General features: G+C 50.7%; 1 protein-coding gene across 1 annotated transcript; it reads left to right on the top strand.

The window, feature by feature from the left end:
- Nucleotides 1–4,113: 4,113 nt before the first annotated feature.
- Nucleotides 4,114–8,413, top strand: LOC306958826 (bis(5'-adenosyl)-triphosphatase ENPP4-like; the record flags this gene model as incomplete). The annotated part of the gene is made up of 3 exons (XM_079550412.1): nucleotides 4,114–4,933; nucleotides 5,690–5,863; nucleotides 8,046–8,413. The coding sequence occupies 3 exons, from the start codon at nucleotides 4,114–4,116 to the stop codon at nucleotides 8,411–8,413; spliced, it is 1,362 nt and encodes a 453-aa protein (XP_079406538.1).
- Nucleotides 8,414–11,347: the final 2,934 nt, after the last annotated feature.

The raw sequence follows: 11,347 nt of genomic DNA on the forward strand, positions 1-11,347 counted from the left end.
CCTGCCCCCGTGGGCTCACAGAGGAAGCCTGCTGATGGTTTGCAGACATATTACAAGGAAACTGCAATTTCATTTTCCCTCCTGACCGTGCTACATACTTGGAAAATAACAGCAAGCCAACTTTCTTGCAAAATTTTAGTCTCCGCTTTTACATAAAAGGGGTTAGCAGCATCTCATTAGGAGGGGGACAAGAAGATAAGCTGAAAAATTCTGGAGTGCATGTAGAGTTAGTTCACCTTCTGAAACACCTGCTTCCTCTTGGTTTCATGTTAACTGCTGATCTGTGCAGCCACAGCAGCATTCTACTTCAGTTCTCATAAGGAGAGAAAACAGAGAGAAGGACTGCAGGAAGCAGTGGCTTGGCGTTGGCCTTTGGCCATCAGGTGTGATCACACTGAGTCACCATGGCAGGGCCTGCAGCAGCCCGTGTTGCTCAGCAGCACCTGGGCTGTGTGGCTGGGAGGGCCACAGACACTTCTCCACTGAAATGGGAAAAGAATACCGGATTATTTTGCACCAGACACTCAATTTGTATATTATAAACAACTTGTAGTTAAAAATAGCAGGTGTTATCAGCCAGCAGACATTTCTCACCCGCTGCAGGGCCTCAACAATTATCACTGATTTGGATGTTTCAAAGGCCTTCAGTGGTCTTTGCGTTCCTTTTGTACCACTTTGCTCTCCAGCTCCATGGTTACGCTAGAATACCTGACAGCCTGAGAAATATTGACTTTACATTCACAACAGCTCCAAGGAAAACATTTTTGTTTGCCTTTGGAGCCTGGCATCCTTTCAACACCCTTGTTTACTCCAAAATGCTGTGCCTGCAGGAAGCCCAGCAGCCAGGCTGCAGCGGGGCTATGGGGACAGCACCAAGGTATGGCCCCATCACACAGGGATGGGTATCAAGCCATCAGCAGCCTGAGGGGATGTGGGGCGAAGGGCTCTGTCTCTGGTCTCTGTGTACAGCCTGTCCTTCAGGTTAAATGGGCACCAGCAGCTGAGTCTTAACTGCATCCTCCTGTGGGTGGAATTCTGATAAAAGCAGGACAGCATCCAAAGGGAGGTGGGAGGCAAATGGACGAGGCCAGGCTCTTCCAGGTGCTGTGCAGCGATAGGACCAGGAGCAGAGGCCTACAACTGGAACGTAAGAAGTTCTGTGCTAACGTGCAGGAGAACTTCTTTACAGTAAATGTGACGGAGCACTGGCACAGGCTGCCCAGAGAGGTGGGGGAGTCTCCTTCTACTGGAAATATTCAAGACCCATCTGGATGCCCACCTGTGTGACCTACTGTAGGGTACTGCTTTAACAGGGGGGTTGGACTCCATGTGCTGATGTCCCTTCCAACCCCTGCAATTCTGTGATCTGTGATTCTTCACAACGATAGAAGGTGCACTGATTAAAGAAGTGACCCAGCAAAACTGAGATCTGTCAAATGAATAACTCTGAGAAACGAATGGAGAAATACAGAAAAAAAATGTTTCTCTTTCAATATTCAACTTAGCATTGCTTAAGCTGCTTAACATAATGAAAGTGCCCTTCTTGGGGGGGTTGGAATTTCATGATCCTTGAGGTCCCTTCCAACCCAAGCCATTCTATGATTCTGTGAATGCCTAAACTATTTGAGTGCAACATGTTCTCTCCACCTGAACAAAAGGAGTTGCTTTTCCCTCATGCCACTACCAACAGGAGTGCAGCTGCCCACCTAGCAGCTAGGTGTGCCTCCAAACCTCGCCTCTGTCTTTCCCTGAACTCCTCTGACACAAGCAAGTGCATCTCATGGCTTTTCTGCTCAGCTCTACCACAGCAGCAAATTGAGAGGGCATTGGGCAGGATTTTGTACAGGTTGCTGCTCAGAGCTACAGCCTACGCAGATGAATGTGGGGTGAAATACAGTACAGAGAGGGATTAAGGTGATGAAACCTCTTGGCAGTTCCCAGTATTACTTCTCTTAATGCAAGTATGTACATAAATCCACGCCTTGTAGGCATAAGCTGCCAACAGAACCGGACCTGTACTGAGGAAGCAATGGGGGAAGAGGAGCCCCAGAATCACAGAGATGTGGCACTGCGGGACTGTCAGTAGGCATGGGGGGTTGGGTTGGGCCTGGGGATCACGGAGGTCTTTTCCAAGCAGAAGGGCTCTATGCCATGTGAAAACTGCTGCCAGCACGGCTCAGAAGCACAGAGATGGTACCATGAGCTGCCTTTGGAAGTGTCAAACTGGACACAGTGAATACTGCAAACAGGTCTCAGAGTAGGCAGGTAAGGGCAAAGGAGATCTTTCACCTCTGAGGCCCCAATGGTTGAGCAAGCCCATTGCCAAAGCAGGTTATTACCTGCTAAGTTGCCTTTGATGCCTAAAATCCTTGCATCTCGGAATAAATTTATAACAAGACGTCAGTCCTCATTATACAAAACTAAATCATAATTGGATTAAAAACTACACATTACCTTTCCCCATGACCCTTAGCTCACTCACAGTAAGTGCTGTGAAGCAAACACAGTAAAGTCATTGCCAGGGGACCTTCCCCTTTTGCACACAGCCTCGTGGGTACCAGCAGAGCTGGAGCAGCACCCGGCTCTGGGCCTGTCTGGCCCTCATGTCTGCCGTGGGGCTGTGACCATGCCTGCTTCTCACTATTTTGGATGAAATCGAAAATGGAGCTGTGATTTCAGCTCTGTTCTGTTAAAGGACACATTTTCCTTCTTGCACAGAGGTGATTTCATCGTTATTCAGCCACAGTAACGAGACAGGTTTTGCAGAACTGCTGATGCCTTCTAACAGAGGCAGACCTCACCCTGCTCCCAGCACAGAAGTCATAGCATCACAGAATCACCAAGGTTGGAAAAGACCCACAGGATCACCCAGTCCAACCTCCACCCATCACCAACAGTTCTCACTAATCCATGGCCCTCATCACGACGTCCAACCGTTCCTTGAACCCCTCCAGGCTCGGTGACTCCACACCTCCCTGCGCAGCCCATGGCACTGCCTGACCACTCTTTTGGAGCAGTACTATTCCCTAACGTCCAGCCTGAATCTCCCCTGGCGCAGCTTGGAGCCATTCCCTCAAGTTCTATCACTGTTACACGAGAGAAAAGGCCGACCCCCAGCTCACCACAGCCTCCCTTCAGGCAGTTACAGAGAGCAGTGAGGTCTCCCCTGAGCCTCCTCTTCTCCACACCGCACACTCCCAACTCCGTCAGCCGCTCCTCACCAGCCCCGAGCCGCACACCCCTCACCAGCTTTCCCGCCCTTCTTCCAACCCGCCCTCGGGTCCTAACGCTCCCCCGACCCTCCTCGCACCCCCCCCAATCCCCGCTCCGCATCCACGCCCACTCAAACCGGAGCCAATCAGAGCCTTCGCCAGCGGGCGGCCCGACCAATCGCAGCCCGCCGAGGCGGCGGCGGGTCCCGCCCACCATCTCCCGCCTCTGCCGTTGGGGTCGTGAGGTGAGCGGCGGCGCCGCCGGGTGAGACGGGGGGAGCGGGAGGTGAGCGCGGCCTGCCGCCGTCCTGAGGGCTGCGCGCGCCGCTCGGGCCGGGGCTCGGCCGTTTGCTGCAGGTTAGGCGGGCGGCACTGCGGGCCTGGCGCTGGCGGGGGAGGGCCGGGGGTGAGGGCGAGGGCTGTGCACCAGAGGGCGGTGAGCACGGCCCCGAGCTGTCAGAGGGAGCGCTGGGACACCGCTGGGACGCGGGGCCGGTGCGGCCGCGTGGGGCCGTCCCGCTGCGCAGCCTCCTGCTGTGAGCACGGCCTGTGTGAGGGGAGCGGGGCGGGACAGCAGAAGGGGGGGGGCGAGCTGCTGCCTGCAGCTGATGGGAGAAGCGGGGGACGGCGGCGCAGCTCTTCCTCGCGCTCAGCCTGCTTTGAAGGCCGTCTCTTGCTCGTTTGTTTTGATAATGTGCGGGTTGGAGCTTCTGAAGCTGGCTGTGGAACTTGCTATTGGCTGTTGTTCGGGGGTTGTTTACAGCAGGCTGTATGAGGAAGATGTGTGTAACATACAGCTCGTTGTGCTGGTTGCACTACAGCCCTTCTGAATTATGGCTCATCTTTTTAACTTCCTCAGCTGCATCGGATTAATTGCTGGAAGCGTCCTGAGGCTCTGAGGATGAGCGTGCTGGTAGTGCTGTTTGTGTCTGCCATAGTCAGCTGTTGCAGTCAGTTGGGTAGCTCAGCCCCCAGGCTGCTCCTGGTGTCCTTCGATGGCTTCAGAGCTGATTACTTGGAAACCTATAACCTTCCTCACCTTCAGGAGTTCATTGAAGACGGCGTGTTTGTAAAGCAAGTTACAAATGCTTTCATCACCAAGACTTTCCCAAACCATTACAGCATAGTGACAGGTTTATATGAGGAAAGCCATGGCATCGTGGCTAACGACATGTATGACCCAGAGGCCAAGAAAAAGTTCTCGCAGTTCAATGATTCGGATCCCTTCTGGTGGAACGAAGCGGTCCCGATCTGGGTGACAAATCAACAGCAGAGAAATGGGACGAGTGCTGCTGCCATGTGGCCCGGTACTGATGTGAGGATTAACAACACGACCCCTCACTTCTTCATGAAGTATAACTTTTCAGTGACGTTTGAGGAAAGAGTGGAGAAAATTGTGAAGTGGTTGAACAGCTCTGATCCTGTCGTCAATTTTGCTACGCTGTACTGGGAAGAACCAGATGTGAGCGGGCACAAGTATGGACCAGATGATACTGAGAACATGCGCCGAGTGTTAGAGCAGGTGGATCAACACGTTGGTTTCCTTACCAGTAAACTGAAGGCATCGGGTCTGTGGGACAGTATCAATGTCATAATAACTAGTGATCACGGCATGGCCCAGTGCTCTCCAAAGAAGCTGATCGTCCTGGACAACTGTATTGGTCGTGGTAACTATACTCTGATCGACAGGAGTCCAGTTGCTGCAGTGCTGCCAAAGAACAGTACGTGGTAGTTTTTGAAGCCTTGTCATGCTGCTGTGGCTCGCTGTCTGTCTAGAAATTACTTTGTTTTGGCAATTGATGGGCTGAGGGGTTTCTCATTAATGGTGGTCATGGTGCAGTTTATAGAGAACAGAGCTAGGCACTTGGTGTGCCTGCTCCCTTGTTGCTCGTATATTCTGTCCAGTTGAGGTTTGCAAGGAGCATGAAATAAGCCCTCAGGGTTATTCAGAACGAAAAAGGTTGTCTACAACCAACCTGGATTGCTGCACAACTTTAATTTTGTGAGTGAAGCTGTAGCTTCTGTATCTGGAGGTAGTCAGTAACAGGTGTGACTCCGGATGCAGCTGGTCTCAGCTTCCTCAAGTGCGGCCAGGCTGAAGCAATTAGAGCAAACAAAACCATTTATAGATCAACAGAAGGTTTTATGCTCACTGCTTTGGAGAAAATATTGGCTACCAGAGGGTATGATTTGCTTTCTCTTGATTTCGCTGCTCGAACTTTGCACCTCGCTCCCCCAGAAGCACAGGATAAGCTGAACTGTAGGTCCTCAGCCCCAGACACAAAACACCCGACTTCATGGGGAGCTGCGACGTCCGCATTGGTGCAGGTGGCATTTCATGAAGGAGGCAGAACAATCACTGCCTTGTAAGAAGTAATTGTTTGGGGGCAAAAATGGATCTCGGGTTTAATGACAGATAACTGCAGTAAAAAAGACCTCGTTTCCAATTGTTTCACATGCATTTTTTTTCTTGGCAGATAAAAAATACGTGTACAACTTACTGAAGCAGTGTGATGAGCGTCACATGAAAGTGTATCTCAAGGAGGAAATCCCAGACAGGTTTCATTATCGCCACAACGGGAGAATTCAGCCCATAATCCTGATTGCAGATGAAGGCTGGACAATTGTGCAGAATGAGGCCCTCTCAAAGCGTAAGTGGGATTTCCCCATCTGAGCTCACGTGACTTACACTGGTAGAGGGTTTTGCTTTGACCCCAGCAACCCATGGGCTGCTCCTGGTTTAGCAAGTGGAGTCTGTGCTCCTTTAGGAACATCTCAGCGTTTCAGAGTGTTCTCAGCTGGAACCTGGGGGTTCCCACTGCAAAGGAAGAAAGGGTTTCGGTTGGATGTCAGGAAACACTTCTGTACAGAAAGGGCTGCTAAGCACTGCCATGGGCTGCCTAGGGAGGTGGTGGAGTCCCCATCCCTGGCTGTGTTTCAAACCGTTTGGATGTGGTGCTCAGGGCCATGATTTAGCGGAGGGCTGGTAGAGTTGGGGTGGGATGGTTGGGCTGCGGTTGGACTCCATCATCTTTAAGGGCTTTTCCAACCTGAGCTATTTTATGGTTCCATGACTCATTCTATTGGCTGAAACACTTGGCCACGCTGAACTTTATAGCCTGAGATGCACCTCTGGGTTTCCCTTGTATTTCTCTTGTATTTTAATATTTCACCAGTGTGTTGTTTAAATGCTTATATATAAAATACACATATGGGGGAGGGGGGAAGAAATTAAGGAGTGTGTGGCTGGGCTGGCTGCTGCCAGGACAGAGCACTGTGCAGTGCAGCCCCTGCTGCCACCCTGCTGCCTGTGCCGTTGTTTGCACAAAGGTGCAGCTTGTGACATGTTTGTGTTCCACCTCCCCCCAGCATCTGTCACTCGTCTTCCCACTGACGTTTAAGGTGTTGGAGTGTTTTCCAACAGAGCTCTCTTCTGTTTTCGTGCTCAGATTCAATGTCACGTACCTAAAAATAGCTGATAAATATATAGAGACCAGTAACAGCACTGCATCAGTGCTCACTTCATTGAAGTGAATCACTTTGCAAAACAATTTTGCTAGCTATGGCTTCCTAGAAGCAGGAAGGGGAGGTATTGGCCTGCCTGGCTGTTTGTTGCCTTCCCAACAAGTTTGTTGTGCAGTGGCAGCACCCCTCTGTGCCCAGCACTTAGCACACACCTGCACTCCTCTTCCTCAAAGCTCCACTGGAACATCTCCGTTCAAAGCAAGTAGCAGAAGGAAAAAGTCTAATCAAGAAATGTAGGAGTACAGTACTGCACCGTATCTTGTTTAGAACTTGGCAGTAACTAATGCAGTGGTGGAATATGTTAAGAGGTGAGTGTGGTCTAAAGCAATAGGAGTCTGATGTTTCAGATGGACAGCTTTTAATGAGGGAGGTGACCCACGGAACTGGTACTAAGAAATGAGCCACAAACTGAGATGCAGTCACTCATGCTGTGCTGAGCGTGCTGTGTGGGACTGTTGGTACCTGGAATGGGTTCTGCAGGTGTGCTCTGATTAGGAATTTGGGCCATGGCTGTTGATACTTTGCCAAAAGTCAGTGTTTCTTACAAATCTACCAGCTGCCCAAGTACCAGCGACCTTGCAGCCACAAGGTGTTGCTAGATGTTTGGATCTTTATCCCCTGTTAGGCTGTTTCTTCTTGTGGTCTATAGGAATTTGTTTTGATACGCATTCACCTGACCTAACCTGATAAGCAGGATCAGATCATAGACCTGAACTGAGCGCCATCAGTGGGAAGGTGCCTGTCTTTCAGAAGTGCCTGCTTTGCTAAGAGGAGGGTCTTTCCAAAATCTAAGAAATGCAAACTTGTGCTCCAACCGTGAGCTTGTGGAGTTGTAACACCTTTTCAGCTTTGGCTGGAATGGGAGGGGGAGCAAAGGTTAATTGGGGTAGGGAAAGGAACATTGGTATGAGAAAAGACTGCTGGGGGGGCTGGAAGAGGGAAGCTCTGGGTTTCATCAGTGTGTGATCCAAGTGCTGCCCTTAGAACCACAGAACGGCCTGGGTTGCAAAGGTCCACAGCACTCATCAGTTCCAACCCCCTGCTGTGTGCAGGTCGCCAACCAGCAGCCCAGGCTGCCCAGAGCCACATCCAGCCTGGCCTTGAATGCCTGCAGGGATGGGGCATCCACAGCCTCCTTGGGCAACCTGTGCCAGTGCCTCACCACCCTCGGGGGGGAAAAACTTCCTCCTAGTGCCTGCCTCAGCCCCTGGTCAAAGTGCCTCGTGCAGCGGGGGGTGAAGGGGGAGGAGAACACTCGACATGCAGACAGAAGCTGCCATGTTACCTCTTGAATTTGCATTTCTCCAGTAGGTGACCACGGTTATGACAACTCTCTCCCAAGTATGCATCCATTCCTGGCTGCCCGTGGCCCTGCTTTTCGTCGGGGTTACCGGCAGAGCACCATAAACAACGTGGATATTTACCCGATGATGTGCCACATCCTGGGGCTGACAGCGCAGCCGCACAACGGCACTCTCAGCCACACCAAGTGCCTGCTGGCCGACCAGTGGTGCCTTCAGCTCCCAGAGGCCATTGGGATAGTGACTGGGGGGCTGCTGATGTTGACCACCTTCACCTGCGTTGTCATAATGGTCACAAAGAACAGAATCGCTTCTCCGCGGCCATTTTCCCGGCTCCAGTTGCAGTCTGATGACGATGACCCTTTAATTGGGTAGCTGACCCTTTAATTGGGTAGCTGTCCCTTTAGTTGGGTAGCGTGCGCTGAGCTGAGCCTGCCTGGCAGAAGGGATTCCAGCGAGCGCGTGTGATCTTGCACTGCAGGGCATTCTCTGATGCACTTTATCAGTATCTGTGTAAAATACTGTACAGCCCAGACCTGCTAACTTCTGTGTGCGTCTTACCTGATTTGTAGTCCTGTGAAAAGGTGTTCAGAAATCCTCAATGGGTCATTTGCTGCTGGAGGAAGTGCTTAAGAAAATAAAGATGTTTAATTTTTCACTCGAGTCGTTGAGCGCTTTTAAAATGAAATTCCAGAGCTTCTGTTTCCAAACCCTATGGAAAGTGTTCTGAGGTGCAGACTGCTGAATGTGTGCTTACACCAAAGATTGAAGCTGCCCTACCTGCCAGCTGGTGCTGGCCATCAAGCAAAGACTCCAAGCTTTTATTTTAAACTGGCAATTTAAAGGGAAAGGTTAAACTTCAGAGATGAGATGATGATCTTTGAGGTATCTGACTGGTGTGGGTTCAAAGCTGTGGTGAAGACCAGTGCTGGTGGTTTTCTCCTTTTTAACTGTCAGATCCAGCAAGTTCATACACAAAAATGAGTTTGATTTAGAAAGCCCTTGTGGTACCTCCTCTTTTAGTGAGGAAAGGATGTGAGGTTAAACTGTTACACAAACCTCAAAATAGAGCTGTGGTCACCAAGTCCTTTTTCTTTGTTTGACAGTTTGAAGAACGAATGCAATGAGAGAGCTGAAGTACATGGTGGTGGTATGCAATGTGGTTTCTTGCTAAAACTGCCTGGATTTGGTATTAGCTGCAGAGTGCCTCAGCACCTGAGCACATGGACCCTGCAGGTTCGAAGCTCCTTGCATACAGCAGGAGATCAGGCTGGCATGGGAACTGGCAGGCGTGGCGAGACTGAACCGTGCCAGCCCTGCTCTCACCAGCTGTTGGCACAGGCGAGGAAATGAGGCCTTGGCCCATTGCTCCAGGTCACACCTTTGGAAGGGCTCCTCATAAACCCTTATCTCCTCCTCCCTCCATCACCAAGATTAACTTGCTTTACAGGGAAAGTTCTACTGAGTACTAAACAGGGAACAAAGTATCCTAATTGCATCACTGTTTATTTTCCAGCCCAAACAAAGTGCAGCACGTGAGAACATTAAGCATTCTTTCTAGAGCAGGTCCTTGCTGCTGTGCAGCCATGAAAATGGTGAGCATTCCCTTCCACGCGTCCTTCTTGATTAGCTAAAGCTTACTTTACCTGTTCCACTTACTTGGAATAAATCTCAAAACCCCAAGGTGAAGAATGTGGGTGTTTGGGGTTTTTTTTCCCCCCAAATTGCTGAGAATGCACCGTAACCTTAAGGCAAATAACTGTACAGTGTCACAGTCATCACACCTCACGGCTCTCTAGGAACAGAACAGGGTACCCCACGTGTGGGCAAAAACTGAGTGCTCTCAGAAAGCCAACCTTCCTCCAGTAACACAGCACTTGCAAACGAGCAGTGCTGGGGAAAGCAGCAGCTGTGCTCACCAACTTCACAGAATCCCAGCATGGCCTGGGTTGCAAAGGCCCACAGCGCTCCTCCAGTCCCAACCCCTGCTGTGTGCAGGTCGCCAACCAGCAGCCCAGGCTGCCCAGAGCCACATCCAGCCTGGCCTTGAATGCCTGCAGGGATGGGGCATCCACAGCCTCCTTGGGCAACCTGTGCCACTGCCTCACCACCCTCGGGGGGAAAAACTTCCTCCTCAGATCCAACCCAAACCTCCCCTGTCTCACTTTAAAACCATTCCCCTTGTCCCATCACCACCCACCCTCACACACAGCCGTTCCCCTCCTGTTTATCCGCTCCCTTCAAGCACTGAAGGCCACCATGAGGTCACCCCACAGCCTTCTCTTCTCCAAGCTAAACAAGCCCAGTTCCCTCAACCTTTCCTCATAGCAGAGCTGCTCCAACCCCCCCATGTTCTGTTATCACTCTTCTTCATTCTCTCAGGAAGTCCTCAGTGTGCTGCATCTCTTCAGGCCTCGTGGATGTGGTCACCAACACACGCAGTGACCTCACCTCGCTAAGTTTAGCTGTATGAGACAGTAAGACCAAGTCTCTTTCCGTTACTAATACTGGGTGTTTCCTATTCCACCAAGGAGAATATTCTCCTATCCATCTCCATAAATAAAATATACAATTAGTTGTGTAACTCCACATATTTGGCTTCACTGTTTGTTTTGCTGTTGTTTCTTCAGTGGCATTGGTTGAGGTTGGGATAGAAAGTACTGTGCAGGGTCCCTGACTCAAGATAAAGCAAAACACTGTGATGATGGAACACTTGCACTGAAATTGATTGGACTCAGTGCAGTTTCCCATCGTTCATCAGCCTGGTAAGGCTGGCTGAATGTTATGGCTGTGTGTGATGTAATGCCAGGATCACATCCTTGTTACAGACATTCGTGTTGGGATGAGCACTGGAGCTTCAGACACAGCCTTCAAGCAAACGAGCAGAAAAGCCATCCAAAGGCATCCAAAACCATGGATAGGTTTACCAACATCACCTTAGTGCAAATCCTGCCTTCAGGAGAAAGAGAAGCACAGATGCATTTCTGCTGAGCACATTGCTAGTTTCTTCCTTCCCAGTGCCAAAGGGAGATGTCACACTGCATCCTGGCACCTCTGAAAGCCTGAATGAAGGCTTTCTGAGTGAACCTGACTATTTATCTTCCAGGAAGCAGCGAGGTATTTCACCTCATTCGAATCCCAATTTTCATCTTCAGGTGCTGAGTTTATCTAACTCAGAACTAGCTGGCTCATTGCTGTGCTCCATTTATCATCATGGTACGGAGTCCTGCTGCCCAGGGGGGAGCAGAAGCAGCTCCTGTTAACCCTCCAGCAGCCGCAGGCAGCCTGCAGGTCAGGAAGAGGTGTGCT

This window comes from Tetrao urogallus (genome assembly GCF_951394365.1).
Source record: "Tetrao urogallus genome assembly, chromosome: 2".
Classification (NCBI taxonomy): Eukaryota; Metazoa; Chordata; class Aves; order Galliformes; family Phasianidae; genus Tetrao; species Tetrao urogallus.